Source organism: Neomonachus schauinslandi, chromosome 15 (genome assembly GCF_002201575.2).
Source record: "Neomonachus schauinslandi chromosome 15, ASM220157v2, whole genome shotgun sequence".
NCBI classification, from domain to species: domain Eukaryota; kingdom Metazoa; phylum Chordata; class Mammalia; order Carnivora; family Phocidae; genus Neomonachus; species Neomonachus schauinslandi.
The window spans coordinates 5,421,461-5,446,889 of NC_058417.1; the positions used below are offsets into that span (position 1 = coordinate 5,421,461).

A 25,429-nucleotide genomic window follows, 5' to 3' on the forward strand; every position below is an offset into this window, starting at 1 on the left:
GGATTGTAAACTTAATTAAATAGAGGCAGTTAGGGCAGTAGAATACTAAGAATAGTTGCCTCCTCTTGGTGTTAGTATAATTGGGGTACGAATGAGAATCCATTTAATGCAAGGGTTAAACACATGGGTTTTTAAAATGGAGGTCTAACGGAAATCCTAAAATATGGCATGTGTACCGATCTTCAAGATAGAAGTCAATGATTTTTTTAAAAAAGATTTGATTCATTTATTTGAGAGAGAAAGAAAGCGAGAGAGATCACAGAGGGAGAGGGAGAAGCAGACCCACCACTAAGCTGGGAGCCCAATGCGGAACTCAATCCCAGGACCCTGGGATCACGACCTGAGCAGAAGGCAGATGCTTAACTGACTGAGCCACCCAGGCGCCCCAAGTCAATGATTTCTCATGTGATTATCTGCCATCTCTCTACCCGCCTATCTCTCCCTGCCTCCTTGTCCACATAAAAACAACATTTCCATCACCCCATAAAATTCCCTGTGCCTCTTCCCAGTCTATATTTAACCGCCAAAGGTAACCAGTATTCTGACTGCTGTCATCTTGAAATGGCTTTGTCTCCTCCTTGGGAGTCTTCGTCAAAAGAATTTGGTCTTGGTCTTCATACACGTGAACTCCTCCTGCATGTACTATCTTATGTCTGCCTATCTGTGAGAGTCATCAGTATTGTTAAACTTGTCACTGGCTCCTGCCTTGTATAGTAATTGTTTTGTGAATATTCCACAGTATATTATTCAAGCTCCATTGTTGGGCATTCTGAATATTTGATTTTTTTTATCACTCTTTTAAGTAAAGCTGCAGTAGACATTCTTGCCTGTCTCTGATGGTGGACATATATTCTCCTCCTCTTGGGTAAATACCTACGTATGCACCTGTTGGGGTGCAGGGCAGGAATATTTTACCTTTGGAAGAAACTACCACAAAGTTCTTCAAGGTGCTTTATCATTTTTCATCCCCACCAGCAGTATGTGTGAATTTTAGTTGCCCCACGTCCTCAGCAACATTTGGTGTGGCCAGTCTTTTGAACTTAAGCCACTCTGGTGGGCGTGTTATTGTGGTCAAAAACATCCATTTTTTTTAAAGAACATAGAAAACTTGTATTTTGAGCCCTAGGTCATCCCCCAATGAGATAGGCGAATAGGAGAAAGATCCCTCAACGCTCCGAGATTCTGTTTCTTCCCATACAAAATGGTGAGAAATGGGCAGTGATTGGCGTGGGAGGCTTGGGGTCAAGCAAGAGTGTTGTGTATAGCGTTCGGAGGGTCTGGAGGAGTTGAAGTGTGAGTGAGCCTGTTGAGGGAGAGAAAGCGGTGGTTGAGAAGGAGGAGGTTGATTTCAGGAGCTAAGTCCTGAAGAAGATGGAGGAATACAGATGCTCACACATCATTTCACCCACTGTACTAGCAAGGAAGACAGAGAGAGGGGATGGGTATGATCTCCTGGCAACGAGACAGTTCCTTTCTTACCGCTCCGATTTCTCCCTGGAGTATGAGGTAAGGGCAAGTGGGAGGGTATGGAGAGCAGGTGTGGGAGGTTCCAGGAACCAGGAGAAACCCATGAAGGACGTCCAGGAAGTGGAAGGGTGAACATTGCAGAGAAGGAGAGCAGAATTGCCAAAGCGTTGAGGTGCCATCTGAGGATTGGGGTCATTCATTCTAAGAGATACTAGTAATGATAATAGCAAACAGAACACTTACCATATTCCAGAGACTGTTCTAGACTCTTTATGTAATACTCTAAGTCTTAATTAATTCAATTATCACAAAACCCTCTTTTAGTACTGTTATTTAGTCTCATTTTACAGATGGGGAAATGAGGGTTCAGAAAGGTCAAGTCATTTGCCTGAAGTCCCCCAGGGACAAAATGGCGGCTGGTCAGCTCTCTTCACTGGTGGCTTTGCTGGGTGAACACCGTGCATGAGGATGGAGGCCGGGGCGGTTATAAAGATGGCCCACAACACCTGAACGGGCTAAGGAGGGGAGAAGGCCCAGGATGGTGATGGATGGCCTATCCGTTGGAGTCTGGCAGGAAACAGATGGCCCTCTTCAAAGGGGTAATTTGAGAACAGTTTAGCAAAAGCTTCATTAAAAGGAAGGAGGTAGGGTTTAAGGAACCCATAAGGAGGGGAGGAACTTCTGCAGCCCATCCACGGAGGGACCCCAGTATCCTCTCACCCTCCTCCTGCTCTTCTCTCCTGCGGCTGCTTCCCCCCCTGGCCAACACCTCCTGGAAGTCCCTTAATGCAATTCACAGAGGTCAGAGGGAGGCCCTGCCACCTCCAGCCTTGGGGACCCACACAGGAGGAGGAGGGCTGTGGGGAAGGTACTTAGCCAGGCAGTCCTGAGGAGGGTCCTACTCTGCCTCACCACCTCGATGAAGACCGAGTTCTGAGAGCAGAGGGCGGGGTAGGGGCCCTGGACCTGCTCCAGCTCCCGTCCCCCTCAAAATCTGGCAAGAGAGGAGACTGGAGACTGATCAGAGTATAGCAAGCTCCCAGTGAAGCACCCCCCTTCCCCACCGTGCCCATAACAATCATGGCTCCCCTGGGTCTTTCCCTGGGATCCAGAGCAGGCAGTCTTGCTTTGCCCACAGAAAGAAACATCTGGGCAGAGTCGCACACGTCATTAATGCCAAAACTCTGAGGCTACTCTACGCCCTGCGCCTGAAGTTCACTATTTTGTTTCTCATCTCCTATTTTGCTGAGCTGCATTGTTCAACATGGCAGATCAGTGTGAAAAAGCCCCGGATTTAAATATGAACCTTCTGTCATTGATAACTTCTCAGAGATATGTCATAGTTCACAAATTAAATTGCCTTCCCATTAGGAGTGAAAGCCCAACAAAAGATGACAGCCCTTAAAATTCTTCCTCCTCCCATTTTTTTAAAATTCAGCTGTCTTAGAAGGGTCTCTCTTGGGTTTTGGGGAGAGGTAGGGCCCTTGGAACAGCAGCTAGAAGAAGCATGGCTCTCCTAGAAGCATGATAGAATGAAAGGAACCCCCAGTCTGTACAGTGACAGAGAATTTAGTAAATTCTAAATTCTAAATTCTAAAACCTAAATTCTAAATTCACAGGCCAGCGACTCTGTGATTTTGTATAATCAGCCTCTCTGAGGCTGTTTGTTCATCTGCAAAATGGAGATAATATTTTCCTCAAATATTTCCCTGTAGATAATAAAAGGCGTTCATTGCCAGTGTCTCTGAGTAAAGGCACACGATAAACTTATCTAAGATGGTAGAGGTTTTCAGCATTATTTCATTCATCCCCCCAGTTTGGATGTATTCATAGGAGGCTCAGTGGTTTTGGTTTTGTTTGTTTGTTTGTTTTGTTTTGTTTTGTTTGCAGAGGAGGAGGAGAGGGCAAGAAACAGAGAAGAAAGGAGGTCTCAGGCGCCGCCCCCCCCCACCTCAGGCTACCCCACTCTTTGCAAGGTGATAACAAGAGGGGATTTCCTTAATTGACCTCTGCCCTAATGTCCTCAGACTCGGGGGCCAAGGAAAGTCTTCCCTCGCTGTGGTGAGCACCTCCATCCTTGCTTCCACTCAGATTCTCTTCAGGACTCTTGGCCAGGGTCCTGCTCTCAGGAATGAGCCAGAACTGAAATGGGGATCGCAGTCAGTGACGGGGATTTGGTTAGACTCTGGGCATCTTTCCAAGGGGATTACAGCCAGCGCATCCGAGGAGAAAATAAATGGCGCGCTGGGGTCCCCTGAAATAGAAACCAACCTCTGCACCATTTCCTGGGGCACGGGGGAGGCTGTGGGCTGCCTGGTGCATTAGGGAAGGCTCTGATGTGGGAAGATGCAGAGTGTGGTCACAGCCAGCAGCCGGTGACCTTGGGCTGTCTGGGTTCCCTCCCCAGCTCCAGTTTCCTCGTCTGCAAATATCGAGGCTAGAGAAGGTGCCCTTGAGAAGTCCTTCAGTTGGAACATTCCCTGATTCTATCTCAATGGCCAGGGGGAGGGGGAGGAGGAGGGTTTAGCCCTCCCCAAATCTCTGAAGATTAATGTCACCATCAAGTAATCCTCTCTCTCGTCCCCTTGGTAAATAATTAGGATGCACCAGAGGTGTGGTTTTCAGACTTTTATTTTTGAGCCGTGTAATGCTTTCTGAAACAAGAAATCTTACCCCAAAGCCTGTGTGAGATACAGGAGACCACAGCAAGAGTTCCCCTCTTGCAGTGGATAAAGTTGACCTCGAGTTTGCCCTTGGGCAGAGCTGGAGGCCTTTACAGAGAACATCTTTATATTTTTGTTTGTTTCTTCGTTTTGCTTTCAAACACAAAGTACCAGTTTTCTTAAGTCCAAACCAACAAAACTGATGGTTCAGGGACATTAATTTGAATTGGAAAAGGGTTGGTTTAGGAATGACTTTCTGGAGGATTGCCCCCGCCCCCAGTGGGGTGGTTATCAAGATGTATTCTGGGTTATGCTCCCCACCCTACCCTGCTTGTGATCCTGATCTATCTGACCAGAGCCCCTGCTTTCCTCGAGCAGAATGATAGGATGAAGAGCGCCATCTTGAAAGTCAAGAGTTGAGGGTTCGGTATCCAAAACCATCAACCTGTGTGGCCTTGAGAATGCCTCTACTCACCCTCTCTGGGTTTGTATTTCCTTCTTTGTCACAGGAGAGTGTTGGTTCAGTGTGGGATTGCTGACCTTCACGGCTGGGGACACATGACCTCAACCATCCTCAGGTTTCCCAGCTACTGAGCCTGCAGAGGGGAGACTCCAGAGGGCAGATCTGTGGCATTGTCAGAGTATTTGTCAACAGCCCTGCTAACTCCACAGACTCTGGAGGAGACGGTCCCCATGCGCTTGTGTGAGCAAACACTAGAATTGACACATAAAATAAAGCATCCCCAGTAGCTGCTCTCTCGAGAGTTTTAGACTAGTAAATAGTCATTGTCAGTGTAATCTGCAATTAGACCTGGCCTGCCTGTTTACCTTGGTGGAGCGAGCTCAGAGCAGCCTCATTCACTTAGCAGAAAGTGACTACACGGAGGAACTCAGGCCCTCCCGGCTCCCAGCCCCCTCCCCTTTGTGGAGACATGGGTGTGAGTTCTTGGAAACCGGAAGGAGCCTTGGGGTTTCTCTGGGAAAGAGCCCTCAGGCAAGATAGCAAAGTCCAAGCTCTGTCCAGCTTCTTCTGCTCTTAGCTCTTTCTGGCCCGAGGTCAGCTTGGGGCAGACGCAGAGTAAGAGGACCCCACGGAGTTCCCTGCATGAGAAAGAGGAAAGACTGTAGTCTTGATGTGAATAGCAGCTCCCATTTGTTGAGGCTTACTGGTGTAGAGTATTAGGCAAAACGATCTATACCCGGGATCTCATCTAATCCTCGCCACCCTCCTGCCAGGTGGGTATTAGAATCCGTGTTTGATAAATGCCTTGTCATTTACACAAGGAGAAGTGGCCCCTCTCACTTCCTGGCCCTTGTACTGCTTTTGATAAAATGACATTTATTAGAGTTTTTTTTCCCCCCCACATAAAGAAGTACAAAGACAAAAACAAAGAATGGCCCATGATCCCACTCCCTAATCCCAGATGAACTCTGTAAATAGTACAAAAATAAAAAATAACCCATAGGTGTGTGTAGAAAGTTCAGACAGTAGAGAAAGTAATAAAACTCCAAGGTGAACACCTCACTTCCTTCCTCCCAGGACCTGTCCCCAAAGGAAAGGACCTTTTAGTAGTTTGTGGGCATAATTATTTGCAGGAAAAAAATATCGTTCGTAGCAACCATCCTACTCGCAACGGGTCTCTACGTATCCTCTCTGTATTGTTTTCATTCTCGTTTGTATAAAAAGGATCCTACTGAAACATTGCTCCACACCTTGCTTTTTTCTTTCTTTCCTTTTTTTTAATTTGGTCTTGGAGATCTTCCCACATCTGCACATACAGTCTGACCTCATCTTTGTAATGGCTGCATGATACTCCACGACATTCATGGATTCTGGTTTTCTTAGCTGCCCATTGCCAGAAACTACTGCAGTCAATGTCTGACCTGATTCTTAGGTTATGGGAAGACTGGAAGGCATGTATGTAGGGCAGATTCCTAGCAGGGAGATGCCAGGTCAAAAGCTTGTCCTTCAAATAAGCACCACTAATTTCTACTCTCTTCAGCCACAATGAGAGAGCCCATCCTCCTGGTGCTGGGTGTCATGGAAGGCTTAAGTTTTGCCAAATTGATTAGTTTTTTTTTTTAAGATTTACTTATTTGAGAGAGAGAGAGAGTGTGGGGAGGGGCGGTGGCAGAGGGAGAGAAAGAGAGAATCTCAAGCAGACTCCCTGAGCGTGGAGCCCAACGTGGGTCTCGATCTCACCACCCTGAGATCATGGCCTGAGCCGAAACCAAGAGTCAGGGACGCTTAACCAACTGAGCCACCCAAGCGCCCCAAAATCGATTCATTTTTTAGAAAGGTCCTTTATATTTCGACCTGCATTTCCTTAATTGTGACTCAGGGTTAATCGTGTTTTTTACATATCCAATGGTCTTCCAAAAAAACCTTCTTTTCTTTTTCATATATCCGCTGTGCACTTTTTCTAGGGTTTTATTATTATTGGTATGAATGAGCGTTGTGGAGGTAAACAAAGGGAAAGGTCCTTTCTCACGTGTATTGAAAATATTTTCCCAGGGTTTACCGTGTGTTTTGATTTCTGTCTCTGTCACATTTTTCCACTGAGAAGTTCAGCTGGAGAGTGGCTGCATAGCAGGGCCCTAGAACCGTTTCGGCTTTTCAGAGACCAGCTCCCTGTCTGTTCTGAGTGCATGCTGTGCATTTCAAGCAGGCTCTAAAGATGGAGAGCTGCTCCTCTGACCACGGAAGCTACTTTGGGTTTTATTTCATCGCCATAATGTTCTTTTATCACCCCGTTTGCGTACCAGATTTTCCAGGGCAAATCCAGTACCACTGAACTTTCTTTCTGTCAATAAAGCCAGTTGGTTAAATGTTACAAATGTGTAATCTGATTTACCGATCTTTTCTTTTTGAGTTTTGGGATTTGGGTACTGCTTGAAGATTATAAATAAATACGTCTGTGATCTATAGGTTTACTTCTTGCTTGATGGATTTCATCATCGGCCACCTTGCCCCTCCCCCAAGAAGAACTCGAGGGCATTTTAGTCTCTGAGTTCTTAAAACTGGAGACTCTTTGTTTCCTTTATTGTTGAGGGACAATTTGGTGGTGAATAAAATATTTGGGTTACAGTTTCTTAGCTAAAAACTAGCTACCCATCCATCCATCCATCTGTCTGTATCTGTCCATCCATCCACCCATCCATCCATCCATCCATCCATCATCTATGCATTCATCTATCATCTAATAAAGAATTATTTAACAGTGAATGATGTCCCCAACTACCCAGCATAGGAAATAAAACACAAGCACCTCATCTACTCTTTCTTCCTCAATTATATTTCACTCCCTACCTCTAGAAGTATCTGTTTTGAAGTATTTATCATTTCCCCGAATCTCTTTGTACTTGTATTAACACGACATTTGCACGTATCCTGAAACAATTTAGAGTGTTGTATTGCCTGTTTTATAACTCTCTCTAGATGATGGCATCCTGTTTTTCCTCGCTTTGCTTAGTATACTCAGCATTATAACGGGCCGTCCTCCATGTTGCTACTTAGATCTCTGGTTCATTCCATTTGGACTGTAGTATAGGATTATATCATATGAGGATAGCACCATTTATCACTTGTTCTCTTGGTAGGAATATAGAGCCCCCTTCATTTGTCTTTATTACAGACAATACTCATATGAACATGCTGGTGCGTATCTCCTTATGTGAAGGATTTATCTACCTGAAGGGGGAATTGCTGTTTCTACCGTATATCAAATTTCCAAAGCGGTTTTACCATTTTTCACTCCCAGCGGAAGCATGCAAGGGTTCTCATTCCTACTTACCCTTGTCCGAAGTGTCAGGCTTTTTCACTCTTCCCAGTCTGCTGGGTATGAAATGATATCTCATTATGGCTTTAATTTGAATTGCCCTGATTACTTGTGAGATTGAACACCACTTTATGTGAATCGGCCCTTTGGGTCTTCTGTGCTATGATTTGCCTGTTCATCTCTTTGGCCTGTGTTTTCTGTTGTGTTCTTTTATCTTCTCATTAATTTGAAGTTCTTTATGGGTCTTGGATGTGAATGTAAATATATGTTTTCTAGCCTTTGACTTGCAGCTTCGTGACTGATTTTGACGGTTTAAAAATGCTCTCATGGTTTAAAAATGCTCACTTGTTCCCTCTTTAGTCTGTGCTTTTTGCTCCTCGTCTTAAAATTTTTCCCTACTTTGAGATCATGAATGGACTGCCCACTATTCTTTTCTCGCAGGTTTAAGGTTTGGTTTTTCACACTTAGGTCTTTAGTCCCCTTTGAACTGATTTTCGTGTGTATCTTTTTTTTTTTCTTTTTTGTATTTCTGTATGTGTATTTTCCCCAGGTGTTCTACCTCCATTAAATGAAAAGTTTGATATTTTTCTCCACCTGTGGAACTTTTTTCCTCTTCTTCTTTCTTTTCATTATTTTCGATGAGTTTTGGAGGAATGGAATCAAAACATCTCTACTCAAAAATATTAGCAAGCTTCGCATTATTCTCAGTGCCTTATATAAGGTCTCAAAATTCTTTAAAAGGTTGCTTCGCTCCCCCTGCTCCCACTTTTTAAAGTGTTTTATGAAGATGGCATTTTCCTTTATTTTAAAATTTTATTTATTTATTTGTTTATTTATTTTATATTTTTAAAAGGCATTTCACCAGATATCTAGATTTTGGTCCCTTCTAAGGCATGTGATGCTTGATCTTGCCTTTTGTCTTTGGATCTAAAGACTAAAGTCTTCCCATCTGCTCAGGGGAAAAAAAAAAATCTATTAACTTTTAATCATTGCTTCTGAATTATCCCTTCTGTGTCTCTTCTGCGAATACTGTTGGAAATTGATGGAAACGCCTTGACTCGTCCTCTCTGTCTCTCCCATCGTTGCTGTCTCTTTGTCCTCTTCCCCCCGAGTACTCATTGCATCTCTCGTTGGGATTTACTGTGCTGATTTCCTTCAGGATGCACACTCTGTTGGCTGTGTTTGCAACCCAGGCAAACCATCCTGGTCAATCTCTTTCCCTCCCTTGGCTGTTGATCTAACTTCACAGAGGCAAACCGCTCTTACGTCTTACCTGAAACCACTATTCAGATATTACCTCCTTTCCTCCTGTTTCTTGCAGCAAATCTCTTTTACAGAGAAACTTGCCCTGTAGTCACTCAGAGTCGCTGCCTTGCCAGGGCCACCAGCCTTGCAGAGGCTCCAGGAACTCAGCCTCAGACCTCTCTTTAGCTTTCAGTGCCTCCTGCCGGTTGCAGGGGTGGGGGGGGGGCGTTGAACTTGAACCTCAGTGCTGGCCCTGTGACTTCAGGCTTCAGGATGCTGGTGCCGGTGAGAGAACAGTGGCAGAATCAAGGGTAGAGAATCCACCCAGGTGCTTCTTTGCACAGTTGCGGTTCAGCAGGTGGTGGCAGGTGCCCTTTGCAGCCTCAAACCACCCTTGTTCCTGGCCGTGGCCATGTGTGTGTCTGTATCAGGACCTGGGCGTGCTTATGCTACTCAGCAAGAGTGCTCACAGAGCTCTCGCTTACCTCTGCTGGGAGCTCTGCTGGACATATGGCTCTTTCCCTGGAAATGCTCTTTCTCTTGGGCGGAGTACTGCTTGGCTTCCTGCCTCAATGGCAAGTGGAAGGGCACAGACTTAGGGTGGTGGCTGCCAGATGGAGAAGGGCATGGTTCTTTGTGTTATGTCTAAAGAATTCTGTGATACCCCTTCATATCACACATCTCTCCAACTGCCGGACTGCACGCATCACCGGGGCAGAGAGGAGACATTGACACCCTCTGTTCACCCCACCCACCTGCTCAGGGCTTTGGTTTTACTGATCGTTCTTCTCATCATGCTGCCCTTGCTCATGCAAAACCCTTTCTCTGGAGGGTAGAGAGAATGTGGATCCTTCTGGACCTTGACCTCCTAGCATTGGCCCTGGATCCAGCTCAAGAGGGACCTGTCGGTCGTTCCAACACAGTGGTTCATAAAGTGTGGTCCCTGAGCCTGTGGCCTTCAGTGGCATCACCTGGGAACTTGTCATACATGGAACTTACCTCTGACCTAGTACATCAGGAATCCCGGGGCTGGGGCTCAGCCATCCAGTGAGTGCTCAAGTGTGAGGACCTCAGCTCCAACAGAAGCTGAAGCTCTCACCCTGTCTTCTCCCACTCAACATCACGGGCAGCTTTCCCAACACAAGTGTCCTAAGAGATGCCTTTGAAAATTGTCAGTTCTCCCTAGACAGGTGGGTGCTCATTGACAGATCCCTAGACTCGGTGTTCACGCTTCCTTTTCATGTCATGTAACTCAGTATTTTTGGAGCCGATTTGACCATAACATTCTTTATTCCCGCCACCTGCTCTTGGTCTTGACCCCTCAGCATATTTTACCTTTACTCAACTCAGAGCCTCAGTGTTGAAGCTTGACCCACCTGGGCTCCAGCTTCTATGAACTTACTCATCACCAGGCAGACCGCTCCCAAGGTAGCGTTTCCACTGGGTTCAAGCACCAGAGAAGAGTCACAACTGCACTATTGTGACCATTCAGACCGTGAGGTGAGGTACAAAGATGGCGGGGCTTGGGGATTTACTGCTGACTAGCTCCGTGAACTTGGGGAACGTGACCTTTTCACAAGGCTCTTGTGGGGAGTACATGGAGCCAGGTGTGCATGATGGAAGGGACATGCAGTTTGGAGTGAGAGGAACTGGAAGCTACTACCATTGGCTTAGTCATCTTCCTCTGGCTTCCATTTTTCCATCGGTAAATGGGGGCATCATAATAGAATAGACAACATGCATATGCAGTCGTGATTAAAATTTTAAGATAATAGTCCTTTTGAAAAATCTCTGTTAAACTGCATTATGCTACAAATTTGCTACTATGATGTAAAAAAAAAAACAACAACCCCAAAACCAACCCTTAGGCTGTATGTTCAGAGGCTCTGTCTCTCTGCCTGGCTCATAGTAGGTGATCAGAAAACTGGCATTGCTCGTTAAACAAAGTAGAGCCCCAAGGCACTGGGGCAACGTTCAGTCCTGAGGGACCTTGTTCCAGCTGACAGATAAGAATGATTTGTAAGTAACACAGGCACTGTTTATGCTCCATCTTCCTCGGTATTGATTTATCAAAAATTTTATTTATAAAAGAGCACAAAAATAAACCAGCCCCAGTTCTGCAGGATGCATCGCAGGTTCTGAATTAATGAGGTCCAAATTTATGACAGTTCTGAATTGTGACTTTCTTCTTCTGCCCAGCCATTGCTGGGGGTGGGGTGGGGAGAAAGTGACCATGTTCCAGGATAGGGGTCCCCCTCTCCCTGCAGCACACCCCTCCACACACCCCTTCCCCCCCGAACCCTTTATCCCTGATGAAGATGCATTGCTCCAGGTGCTAGAGACGGTTTCTGGAGCTCTGACATGGCTTGGGATCTGGGCAGACGTCTCTTAGCTCTAAAAATTCTATTCTGTCGAATTCTGGGTCGTGGCCACAGTATTTCATAGCCAGAGAGCTCCTCGTGGAAGGCTGTGCACCCTGAAGAATGAGGATCTCTTCCAGAGTGGAAGGCATGGCAGAAATGGTGGCAAAATTCTCTCAAGTTCCTTGTGCGCTAGGGCAGTGGTTCTCAGAGTTTGGTCCCTAGACCCGACAGCATAAGCTTCACTGGGTGACTTGATAGAAAGGCAAAATCTTGAGCCCTGGTCCCAGATCTCCTGAATCAGAAACTCTGAGAGTGGGTCCGGCAGTCCGTTTTAACATGCCCTCCTGGTCTTTCTGATGCACACTCAGGTTTGAGGACTCTTGATATGGGAGAAGGAGGAAGGAACCGGGAGGGAAGGAAGAGAGGACTCTGGAACCCAAAACTTACTAGATCGTGGGTGGTGCCAAGCACCCCCGAGGGTCCAACAAGTGTTCTTTGAACCCACCTGAATGAACTGAACCTAGGTTATCTCTCCATTTACCCTAGGGCAATGGTTCTCTTTCCTGGTGGCACATTAGAATCAGCTAGAGACCTTCTTAAAAATGTCATTGCCTATATATGTTAAGAAAAAAAAAAAGAAGAAGAAGAAGGTAGCAGGAGGGGAAGAATGAAGCGGGGGAAATCGGAGGGGTAGACGAACCATGAGAGACGATGGACTCTGAAAAACAAACTGAGGGTTCTGGGGGGGGAGGTGGGAGGATGGGTTAGCCTGGTGATGGGTATTGAGGAGGGCACATTCTGCAAGGAGCACTGGGTGTTATGCACGAACAATGAATCATGGAACACTTCATCTAAAACTAATGATGTAATGTATGGGGGTTAACGTAAGAATAAAAAAATTAACATAAGAATTAAAAAATGTCATTGCCTAAGCCCAGACCCCGATCAACGGAATCAGAATCCCTGGAGTTATGTCTGGACATTTGCATTTTTAGAAGCTTCTAGATGGTTCCAGTATGCACCTGTGTTTGAGATCTACCAAGGCAGAGGGCGCCCTGTTAAGAAAAGATGTGATTTGGGTTGTCTTTACATTTACCATACTTTTTTTTTCATTAGCAATTTATTTTACTTATTTATATTATAAAAAAGACATACTTACTCAAGGGAAAAAAAACCTTGGAAAATATGGAAGCACTGAAAGGAGAGAAGTAAGACGCAAGTTCTGATTATCTGAAGGCAGTTGGCAGTGTTTTTACTGGCAGTTGGATGTGTTTTCTTTCAATCTTTTTTTTTTTTTTTAATGCTCTGGTTTGACTTCTTTACAGCATTGTGATCATATATAATATAGCATTTTCTGTCCACTTTTTTTTTTTTTTTAGAGAGGAAAAGAGAGGGGGTGGAGGGGCAGAGGGGGAGAGAGAGAGAGAGAATCTCAAGCAGTTTCCACGCCCAGCGCAGAGGCTTATGCGGAGCCCGATCTCATGACCTTGAGAATCATGACCTGAGCTGAAACCAAGAGTCGGCTGCGCCACCCAGGTGCCCCATTTTCTGTCCACTTTTTAACCTAACCTTACATCCTGCATAATTCTGCACACTGTCTTACTTCTAAGTAGTTTTTAATGAGCTCTTGTAGCAACACAACAACAAGACGGCTTTTCTCCACGTTCCTAGGTCTATGCCTCAGGATGGCATTTACGGAGTCCTTTTTTCTTTACCCTACTTGTATTTCAAGAGCATTGTGAAATCCCATTTCGAACATCAGAAGCAGAGTGTTACTCGCTTTCTCTTTGAATTTCTTCTTTCAGGGTCCTCGCCCACACTCACCCTTCCCCAGACCAGCTCCACGCACGGGTAGATGGCTACATTAGGCTGACAAGGAATAAGATCTTATTGCGGAAAGTCGAGAGAGAAAAGCAGTAAATATTTTCCCAGTGTTTGACAACCGCCATTCTGCCCGCCTTCGTCAGCTGACACTGCATCTCTCCTAAGCCGCGAGGCTGTAGCCCCGTAGGATATGGTGGGACTTATCAACAGGCACATAGAGAGAGCATCCCCGGCCAGACTTAGCCCAGCATCCATGCTCTGGAAAGAAAGAAAACAAATGAGTAAGGCAAGCTGGAAGAAGCTGGGACAACAGGCAGGATGGTGGGGACAAATACACCGATGTTCTGGTGCGCTCGGTCAGAAATGCCAAAATCAAGCCACATGTACCCCTTTCCCCACTGCTTTCTGTGTATCGTTTCCAGAACTTTTGTCTTTGTTGTGCAACTACATATATATATATATATGCACGTATATATACGCACACATACATGTATATATACCTGATATATATACTTTTTATATATGTGGTATATATATTTGTAATATATATCATATGTGTTTATAAAATAATATATATTTTTTTTTTCTTGACGGATTCTCCCTCCTGCCTTAGCTGCTGGTTTGACACTGACTTCCTCACTCCGGCCGGGTGAGTGGGAGCTGCCTCGCTCGCCTTATTGTTGCTGCTATGAGTCTTCCGGATAACTCTGCCCCGTCTTCTTGCAGGACATTATGGGAAGGATGCTTACCGAAGTGGAGGACCCGATCTCCATAACTTCATCTCCTCTGGATTTGTCACGTTAGGAAGAGGACACACGAAGGGTACAGTGGAAACCATTTTTTACTAAAACACACAGGTTGCCTAGGGGAGCCCCGCTCTGAAACGCGAAGATGATGTGGAGGCCAGAGGCTTGTCCGGGACAGGGAGAAGCAAGGGGTGGTACCACGGCAGCTGGTCCTGGTGACATACGTGGCTTTTGACAGGTCACAGGTGGGACGTTAGAGGGCCATAGACTTGCCAGAGACATCGCTCCCGCCCCCCCCTTCCACCCTGGCGAGGAGCGGGACCCAGAGGCCAGGGACCCTGTGGGAAGGACCACAGGCAACCTGGTAGGAAACTGCCAGTGGGCGGGGCACCATTTGCAAAGTGTGTGTTCTCCTCTCGGCTCTTACCCCTTTTCCGTTTGAAAGCCACATTTTATAAACTGATGCCAACGTTCTATACCGTGGGTCTTGGAGCCAGCGTGCATGTTCGAGAGTTTCAGTGTCCCTAAGTATGTCTGTATAAACTCTCCGTGGTGTGAACCCAGAGGTAGAGGTTACGCAGGCCTTGAAGCCTCAAGACGAACGTTTACGTGGCATTTCTGCTGAGCTGCTTTTTGCCCTAGCTGACAGCTTGCAGAGCATCTGTGCAGGGGTGGGGGGGGCGGATATGGAATCCTCCATTCTGTCTTTTGTTTAAACAGAGTCCTCCTAGTGTTGTGAGCATTCTGTCATATCAAGAGTAACTGGATCCCTGACTCCTGACTACCTTCCTAACACCTGTGTATTGTTAATAGATCAACTGTGAATTCTGTTGTAGGGATGCTCTATCTCTGTCTGCCTCTGAAATATGTGTCTGTTTTAAGTGTGAGCGACCAAGGAACTTTGCAATTTTTTCTTACATTCCATGCAACTACTTTTTAAATTCCCTGTGTGATGTTTGTTCATCCTATAGAGAAAAATATATATATACATATATATATCTGTATCTGTGTATGTATTTTCTGTTGTGTCTCTTTGTGTCTAAATAAAGTTTATTGAGGACACAGGTGGCTACTCGAAGTTGCAGAATCAAATTCGGACCAGAAGGGGAGCTGGGCTGCACGGTGAACCAGCGAAAGACACAATCTTAGTCATAACCGTCTCAGCTCAAAGCTAGGACAGCCAGCCCCCACCCCTACGTCATCTACTCTGCAACAAATTACACAGATCTAAAATGTTGCATTTTAAAACAATACCGAACAAATGTATTATCTGGCATAGTTTTGGCAGGCCAGGAATTCGGGAGCAGCTGAGCTAAATGCTTCTGGGTTGGGGTCTCTCATGAGGTTCCAGTCAACATTGTAGCAGGGGCTCCATCATCTGAAGGCTTGACTGGGGCAGAGGACTGGCTTCCAAGATCGTTCACGCACATCGTGCTGGCTGTTGGCGGGAAGCCTCCGTTCCCCTCCCCACCCCCCACGACGTTCTCTCCATGGGCTACTTGCATGTCCTCACAGCGTGGTGGCTGGGCTTCCCCAGAGGGGGTGATCCAAGGAAAAGAAAGAAAGAAGCTCGGATCTCTCTTATGACCAAGCCTGTTGGTGACACACTGTCATTTGCTCAATATCTTATTGGTGACACAAGTCAGCTTTATTCCAGATGGGAAGGAATTACACAAGGGCGGTAATATCAGGTGCCAGGGATCCCTGGGGCCATCTTGGAGGTTGACTACCCCACTCCTACAACCCATGGGGCAGAGCCACAGATCTGAATTTCTCAAAGAGAACATGGCAGCTCTTACCAAGCCTTCTCAACGGCAGTTGTTGGTTTCCCACCCTTACCCCTACCCCTTCTTGCAGCTGAAACACCAAATAGCTCAATCGAAAGAACTCCATATGTATATTGTAAACGTTGCCGCTTTGGGTTCATACATTCATTCAACAAATATTTCACGAGGACTGCTCGGTGCTGAGCAATATTCAGAAGTAAACAAAATGGAATCTGCTTGTGTGAAACACCTATTCCACTGGGGGAAGCAGACAAAATAAATTCTTGACGATGCAGGCAAGGGGAAAACCCCAGGCAGGTGCGAGGCAGGGAATGCTGCGGCAGAGAGCCAGTCTTGGAGGGAAAGGCAGCTTGGATGAGACTGTGGTAACTGGGCAGAGACCCGCATCCCAGGCAGAGGCGACAGGAAGGCGGCCCTGAGGTAGAAGCTTTCTTGTGGCGCCGAGAAGTAGGAAGGGGGCTGGTGCGAATAAAGCAGGGTAGAAAGGACGAGAATAAGAGGACTTGGGACCCGAGCCAGAGGGGAGCCAGATCGTGCATTTATCGGGTGGTGGACACCAGGCTGCTCCTAAAGGAACTAGATAGACCTCCATCAGAGCAACATAGAGGCGATTCTCTATTCCTACCTGTCCTTTGGGTCACCATCATTCCGGGAGGCTCTGTCCCACTGTGGGTGTGGGGCTTTGCCGTGGCTGCTGCTGATTTCCCTGATATTAGCTTGTCCGCGTCTCATGCAGCCCTCCTGTGTGTGCATCGCCCGACCGCCCCCACCAGTCATCACCCCCACCATATCCTCTTTATCATTCCCTTCCTCTCACGGCCTCTGAAACCTCCTCTCTCCTCCAGGAATGTACCTTGTGTGGCTTTTCCTATTGAGATAATAACTAAAGTTTCATGAGCCAGGAGACTGGGGCTGGGGGGGGGAGCTTTGGAAATGGGGATCTCCTTCTAATATCAGAATTCTTTCTCCCTGCACAGCCTGGATCTCTAGGAAGGGGCCCAGCTCCATCCTCCCTTCCGCCAGAGCAACAACCCAAGTTCAGCTCTGAGTGGTACCAAGTTCAGCAAAGCGGCCCCATCGAATTACGCCATGGGCAGGGAACCCTCCAGGGGTGTCGAGCATGGGGCCATTGTTCATCACATGTGCTTTGTGCCCTTCCTTTTCTTCTTCTATTTATTTCTTTCTGCTTCACCTCTGCTGCCTGTCGGGTACCTCTTCCTTTATTCCCATTTTCTCTTCTTCCTACATTGGCGATAGGCCTTCTGGTGGCCACCATGTGGCCCCACCGTGACGCTCAGAACTGACGGGGTAGCAAATGCCTCCTTTAGAAGGTCATACCATTGCCCTTCCAGCCTGCATCACTGAATTTCACATGTATTTCTAGCAGACTCTGATTATCTGAGAATTGTGCGTTGATGGTCCCTATTCTGAACGGCGCTGGGAACCTTCTTTGGATACTTGGATGCCGCCAGCCCTGTCTGCCATTTCAAAGGCCCCCTCACGCATCATGGGGAGAGAAGTGCACCCACCCTGGCTTCACTGGTGGCTCATCCAAATTCAGAGAGTTGGGGGTGAGGATGCTTTAGAATGAGATCCACAGGTACACAGGTAATTAAACGTTCTGAGACCAAGCCTAAACAAGGGGATGTTTTTTGGTTAATGGGATTGCAGAAGTGAGACATTGGAAGGTTCGAAGCCACCAAAGCTCCCTGGTCTATCTCTGTCCTGTTAGGAGACCCCATATTTTAGCTTAGGAGGCCACATAACCATTAGTCAGCCTCCAGGAGTAAGTGGACGTCAAGGCCAAGGAAGATGCTGATCAGAGTGACGACGAGTTTGGAACAAGTTCCCCCTACACCGTTTTCTCTGTTCATTGGACAGGATTACCCAGACGCCCCACATAGGACCCCAGAACAGTCTTGAGGGAACCAGAGCATCCCCCAGGCTGCCATGATGGAAACCCAATGATAAAGGCTCCTATTTGCTGAGCATTTACTATGTACCAACATTTCGACACATGCCATCTTATTTTCACCATTATGATGACCCCGTGGGAGAGCTCTTGTCATCCCCATTTGGCGGGGGAAAAACTCAAAGTAGAGCAGTTGAGTAATTTGCACAAGTGAACGTCAGGCAGTCAGTACCGTTTCATTCCAAATCCAGGCCTGTTTCCAAAGCTCATGCTCCCAACCACGCACATCCTGCCGGGGATGGAGGGAGGAGGACAGGGCTGGGGCCTCAATGGGCAGCGGTTCCTCGGGATGCACGCATGGGAAGCACTCCAGCGCCAGTGGCTGTTCTTACTAGAGGCACACATTTTTGCAGGACAGGAAGTCACACGAAAAGAAGATGGACCGGGAGTAAGACACCACCCCCAGATGAGCAGGGGCTTTCCTTCCAGAAAGGAAGCTCAGTCTGCCCAGATACATTTTCAGGGTCCATCTAAAGGAACACACTTACAGAGACCCTATTCGACTTCAGCATTTTGGTTAAAGTTTCAGTCGGGCTGGCTGTTTTTGAGTCTGGTCAAGAGAGCTGGGAAGATTCTTTCCAGAATCTTCCATATGTCAGTAACATTAATTCCAGGGAGCTCCACCGGTGTATCCCAGGCCAGGCCAGGGAGAGTCCTTACGGGCAGTGAGTGGTGGTGACAGCAAAGCTCACATGGTTACTGTGGCTGTCTTCTGCACTCGGGCATTTTGCATAGTGAATGCGATGAACTGGTCCTTGCTTGTCTCCCCTCTGCTATTTCTGTTTCCCGGGCCCTTTCCACCATGCCAGGAGCCAGATAGAGGGGGTGTGTATGTGTGAGAGAGAGAGCAAGCGAGTGAGTTTGGAACAGAGAGCAATCTCTGCAGCCTTTGCTAAAAGGCAGGAGCTCCAAAGCAAGGGTCCCTTCGGTAAGAGGCAGACACTGCTACTCCCCTGGTCATTGACTCCTTCAGGGAAACGTGTATGATGAGTACCTGCTGTGTACCAGACACTGTTCTAGGCACTGAGGATACAGCAGACACACTTACAGGCTGGTGAGAAGCAATAGAAAGAAGTAAAAATACGAAGCGTGTCAGATAGGTTCAAAGCTATGGAACAAAACAGGACAGGGAAAGGGAGGGAGTTGCAGTTCATAAAAGAACACCCACAAGGCTGCAGAGAAAAAGCGACCTTTGGGCACAGACCGAAGGGAGTAAAGGATCGAAACTGCCTGGATTTGGGGGGAGGGGTCTTCCAGGCCAAGCTGGGAGGAAGGAGCAGAAGGAGCCAGATTGTGTGGGGTCAGACAAGGGCTGGGGCTTGAGCACACAGGGCCAGTGGGCCATTTAGTAAAGATCTGGTTGCCATTCTGGGCAAGATGGAAGACAAAATGGTCTTGGCCTGACGCATTAGGAAGCTGGAAATTTGCGGGAGGAACAGGGTTTAGGCAGAGCTTGGGGGTGATTAAGTTGTAGATGCTTATTAATCAAAGCATCCATGCGGAAATGTCAAGTTCAGGAGAGAAGTCCAGGCTGGGGATAGAAACATGGGAGTTTTTGGCGGGTGGACCCGGGAGACCGCATGGAATCAGCTAGGGAGGGTGTCGCTCCCCAGGTGAGCAAGGCTCCAGGAGGGAGCCACCAGGCACCCAACATGGAGAGGTTGGGGCGATGGGGAGGGACCTGGAAGCAAGCCAACCGGGGCAGTGTGGGACCTTGGAAATCAAGTGGAAAACGAAACAGGTGTTTCCAAGAGGGACAGTGATCGACTATTTAAGCCACAGAGAGGTCTAGTGAGTGGAATCCTGAGCAGTGACCACCAGGTATGAGCTGGTAACATGGAGGTCATCGGTGAGCATTGCCAGAGCAGTTGGGAGTGGGGGTGGGGGGCAGGAGGCACAGGTGTATCTGATGGAGGCAAGAGAGAATGGATGATGTCTGGGCTATGCTTCTATGTGATTGGGGCAGACTGGGTGATGAGAAGAGCGAGCTTCATTACTCTAGCCTCTCTGTTTGGGGATGTGTTTGAAATGTTCCGTGATAAAAAGCTCTAAAAGATCTTTAAAATAAGGGAATGGGAGAAGCGGACTAGACTGTAGGTACAGACTACCCTCTAGAGTTTCAACATGAAGCGGAGTAGGAATGAAGGCAGGAGCTAGAAGAGTGTGATGTAAAGAGAGTTTTGTTTTGCTCTGTTTTAAGACGGGAGAAGTGCCAGTGTATTTGCTCGCTGGTAGGAATGGTCCAGTAGAGAAGGGGAAATTGATGACGTGGGGCGGGGGATGGGTGGTGTTTCAGAAGTTGTGTCCTTGGTAGGCGAGAGCAGATGGGATCCACCATGGAGATGCTGGATCTCCACCAGGAGCAAAATCCACCAGAGAAATCCTCCGCAGATGGAAGGCAGAGTATATGGCCCCAGGTGCATGCAGGTGGGCATAAGCTGTCGGTGCTCAGTGATTTGGAGAAGCAAGATCATCAGCTTGAGTGAGGGGGAGGGTGGTCCACCAACCCAGTTTTCCCCAAATGTTCCAGTTTCAGCACAGAAAAACCTGTGTCCTGAGAAGCCTCTCAGTCCCAGGCAAATGGGGACACTTGGTCACCCTAATGAGGACATATGAGCAGGCCCAGTTCTTGTGGCTTCAGAGTATCTTCCACACCCATCTCCAGGGCCCAGAGACTCAGACTGAGGATGCTGCTGCCTGGAGCTGGCCTCTGCACAGCCCCCTGGTGCTCAGAGGCCTCAGGACTTCCCCTGAGATCATCCGGGAGATTGAGACAAGGCCACAATGTCGGAAGCTGCTGCCCTGTAGGACCATTCCAGACCCTGCAGAAAGATCCTGAGTGGATGGATCTCCTCATTCTGTCTGAATGGCGCTTCCTGGGGACCAGGCTAGCTCTGGGCAGCCGCGCTGCCCAGCCAGACTCCCCATAGGGTCTGAGGCAGAAGCTAAGGCAGGAGGGTACACCCTACCTACAGAAGAGCTAGGGGCATCGGAGGAGGGTGCTGAGATCAGAGATGGAAGTGACCATCCCGATGCTAGTTCAGGGGTCTCAGCAATGAGGGGCAGTGGCAGCGGCGGCATCCCAGCTGCTTAGGCCCCCAAATCTAAGGACGAGAAGCAAGTGATCCAGAGGGACGGGTCTGGGCCAGTGGCACTTGTCCCTTGAGCAGGGGACGAAGCCAGGGATGGGTCCTAACATGCAGAAAGTCTACAGGTGTTAGCCAGTGACGAGTCTGGGTAAATGTTCTACCGGGAATAAGAGGCCAGGGCAGGGGAATGGGAGGACCAGAGCTTTGGGGTCCGTGTGGTGGCTAAGATAGAGCGTAAGAGGTGGCAAAGCTTTGGGTCACGACAGGGTCCAAGGGATAACGTGGGAGTGGGTCTGAATAAAGCGGAGGGGCCAGTCAAAATGGAGGTGAGGGTCCTGCTTCCTCAGGCCCCACACAACTGTAGACAGCCCACCCTGGGTGCTGTCACAGCTGCCTGTGGTACCCAGGGTTCGAAAGGAAGTCTTCAATTCTAGAAAAGAAAGAAGGGGTGGGCAGGGCACCGCCCCCACACCTGGGTTTGATCAGGAGCCTTCAGACCATCCTGTGGATTGTGGCAAGGGGACCCCTTAACCATTATGGTGAAATAAATCCATCTTCATTATTTTCCCACTCTGGGAGCCAGGGGAGTGAGTGGGCTTTCCCTAAGCCAAGGTGTTCCAAGGCTGGACTCCAGATAAAGCACAGAACTCCGAAGGCATCTGGTCTCCATGGCAACGGAGAGCCGGGAAGTACAGCAAGAGTGAGGGAAGGCTGGGTCTGGCTTGCCTTGGATTGGCCTCTGAGAAGGCCACGTGGGGCCACGTGGGAACATTCTTTCCTGGACTTCTCCATAGGCCAAGGTGGGTGGGAAAAAGTGGGAGCAGAGCAGGGAGGAGCTCTTGGGTTCTGAGCTGAGGGCACCATAGATCCCAGCAGTCTGCAGATCATTCTGCTCTGCATTGTGGGGCAGCTCCCTTTGTTTACTCTCTTCCCATTCCTGTTCACTGTTGATTAATGGCTAATACCAAGAACCAGGCTTTGACTCCGTGTGCTCAGTCTTATTCGGTGGTATTTCGCGTGATGCAGGCAGGCACACACAGGCTGAACCCAAGCCTCCCACTTAAGAAAATATGTGGCATCTGTGTGATTCCCTATTTTGATAGAATGGTGTCAACTTCGCCCAGTGGTTAATTGGCTCAAGTTGACTGCATCAAAAGCAAAGATGGGTGAGTTCCATGCTCACCTGGTGAATCCATTGTTCAGCATCACTGCTGTTCAAACAAGAAGAAACAAGGCAGAACGAAACCCAGTACCATACCTCAGGGAGTTTGGCCATCTTCATTAAAGGCAACTGTTCCACAAAACCCCCTTTCCTATGTGGGTCCTGCTAACAGGAACACCAGTGACCCCTCCCCATCCTCAGGAAGCAGAAAGGGCACTCTGACCCTCCTCAGTCTTACTGAGGACTCTGTCTTCAGCTAGATTCCTTTGGGTAGCAGTTAAACCTTGCAGATGGAGCTTGAGGAGCATGGTGCTCACCAGAGCCAACTTCTTGAGCCATCCAAGGGTCCACTTCTAAGGTAGAACCACCCTCTTTGCCATTGGGAGACCCACTTGGAGGCACTAAGGATGTCCATCCACAAGTTGACCGTCCTCTTAGGTTCTCCTTGTTCTAAGGGCAGTGGTTGGGTTGAAACAGCACACACTGACAGGTGATGGGGCATCTAAGCCATCATCTAGCTCATGCTACCTCCATAAATCATGGTGTTGAGAAAAAAAGTCCCCATTAATGCTTGCCTGTGGGCCTGCTACCATTGACCCACATGGGCTGTGGGGCCAGTCTGCTGGGACAGTCCGCTGGGTTGGTGTGAAGAGGGGAGAGGTGACACAGGGCCAAAGGGGGTTCAGGATGCACTGGGAAATTGCCTTGGGAAATTCCAACTCACCTGTAGGGTCCTTGGGTGTTCTGCTCAGAAGAGGAGGAATCTAGATACAGATGGATGTGCCATAGCCTTCAGCAGCGAGACAAGAGAGAGATGTCTTGTTGGTACATTGAAATTAGTGAAGCATCTCTCCTTAGCAAATGCTAGCCCAGATTCCTTTTCTGCTCAGGCAGGAGGAGAGGCCCAAAGGAAGCCCAGAGCACCCCGAATTTCAGTGGGCCCTTGAAGTCCCTATTGGGAGAGGATAGAGGATCAAGTTCTTGGGTTTTCCCAGAGACCAGCGTGCTCAGCCAGAGGTCTAGCAGCTCTGGGCCACATTCTGCTTGCTTTCTACTTGCTTGCTAGCACCAGATTGAACTTTTCGCTTGCCATGACCCATGGCCCACGTTGGCCCCAGGGGCAAGTTTGTGGCCAGTGCATCCTTTTCCTGGCACTGGTCTTGACACTGCCTGGTCATCCAACTTGGGAATCTCTCCTTCTCAGGAGCCAGCCCTTGGCATTGGCTTTCCCTCAATCTCTGCTGCTCACTGCCAAGAGTCTCAGGAATGCTTACAGTGAAGCTACAGGGCTGTGAGGTCCGGGAAGGTGCTGGGAGTGCCATCATCCCTACGCCAGTGGGAGTCTGTGGCCAGGATTTCACTGTGGCCCCAAAGTGGGACAGAATACTGATGATCTCAGTTCTCAGGGGCACCGCCGCTCTCTAGAACATAACCGTAGAATTCTGTGACTCAGCTCCTGTGCTCTGTCTCAGTCTTACTGACCTCCAGGTGGTGATGCAAACTTCCCTCCTTAAATAATGGTGGACGGAGGAGTGTGGTGAGAAGAAGAGGGTCACTGGTGTCAGACAGGCTCGTTCACTCCCAGCTCCCCCACCTGCCAGCCGTGTGACCTTGACCTCTGTGACATTCATCTGTAAGATAAGGTAATAGTGCCACACCTGCCTCACAGGGCTACGTGCAGATCCTATGAGATCACAGGCACCAGAGCACTAAGCGTTCAAGCAATGGGAGCTCTTCATCTTATCAGTGGCTTAAAATGCTGAAGAACCTTACTCCTCAAGGGATAATGCTAGGGCTAGAGCATTGACATCTCCTAGGAGCTAGCTAGAAATACAGACTCCTGGGCTGCACCCCGAACCTACTGAGTCTGCATGTCAGCAAGATCTCCAGGTGGTTCCCATGCACATTAAAAGCCTGAGCAGGACTACCCTCGAGGGGTTTCGGGCTTAAGCGCAGTCCTCTTGATGATCTTCAAGGTCACTTCCATTTCAGAGACTCGTTTGCCGTGAAGTCTCTGCATATGGGAAGCCAGGGTGTCCTGCAGGAGGGGAGGGAGATATTTCCTCCTTAAGGGGAATACCTGAGCTCTGAATGGTGATGCAAAGACACATCCTAAGACTTGAGCAACCTGTCCCAGATATCGGAATCGTGGGGCTTTGTCCATCTCAGCAAAACTTAATTATGGGTTGAGCAAAGATGAGTACAACGGTGCCTGGCTTCCAGAAGTACCGTCCCTGCCAAACAAAAGGGAAATGCCATAAAATAGATCCCAAGGGGGGGCGGGGGTGAGGCGCAGGGATTTAAAGGAGGAAAACCTTTTCTCTGAGTGGAGGAGTCCTAAATGGGCCTCCTACAGGAGATGGGAGTTGGGATGGTCCTTGCAGGGCAGGAAGCATGTGACAAGCCAAGAGTGGGGCAGGGTGGGCATTGCAGTTGGGGGTGCCCCTTGGAACAAAGGCACGGAGATGGAAATGCCAGGGTGACATTGGACCCCTTTCGCGGGGTACAGGGAAGTGATGGGGCCCCTGGGACACCAGTGGAAGGCAGCTGGAAATGACCCTGGAAAGGTGGGTTGGAGGCAGTGTCCTAAATCCTGCCAAGACCGAGGCAGGGCAAAACACAGGCTGAGGTCAGAATTCCAGCCAGTTATCACCGCCTGTCTTCTGCTCTGTTCTACTCTCCTGCCTTTAAGAATAACACTAAGCAAGGGGTGCCTGGGAGGCTCAGTCGGTTAAGCATCCGACTCTTGATTTCAGCTCAGGTCATGATCTCAGGGTCATGAGATCGAGCCCCACATCAGGCTCTGCGCTCAGCACGGAGTCTGCTGGGGATTCTCTTCTTCTGCCACCCCCCCCCCAAATAAATAAAATCTTAAAAAAAAAATAAAACTAAGCAAAACCAGCACATACTAAGCAGGCCCCTGTGTGAGGCTGACTCCCTGGGCAGAGATGGACACGGCAAACTTAGGGTCAACTCCCTGCCTCTGTTTTCCCCCACCAAGAGCGTCCTCCCTGTACATGACGTAGTGGACTACAGAGCTGAAAGAATCAGGTGGGCCCATGGAGCCAATGCTCCATGGAGACTCTGCTACCCTCACACCCTTGGGTTTTCTGACTTACAGTCTGGAAAGTCTCCCCGTGTCAGGCCTGTTTCCTTGAGCAAGCCAGAGCATGGAAGTTTCGTAAGTCCCCTTGTTCTCTGATACTCTGGGGTAATCCCAGGAAGAAACACCTCCTGATGTGAACTACGGCATGGAGTCAGGCAGGCAGCTTCCTCTCACAGGAGACCTTTGACTTGGAACACCCCCAAGTGTTCCAGAGTGGCCTGATCCC

The 25,429-nt window shown here is 48.4% G+C and overlaps 1 protein-coding gene across 1 annotated transcript in view; it reads left to right on the plus strand.

Moving 5' to 3' along the window:
- Positions 1–25,429, plus strand: part of SHISA6 (shisa family member 6) — a gene marked incomplete at its 5' end in the record, with an annotated part of 278,529 nt that overhangs the window by 121,949 nt on the left and 131,151 nt on the right. The window contains one exon of the mRNA XM_021694525.2: positions 14,068–14,163. Coding sequence (XP_021550200.2) covers positions 14,068–14,163 — 96 coding nt within the window. The remainder of the gene's footprint in view (positions 1–14,067; positions 14,164–25,429) is intronic.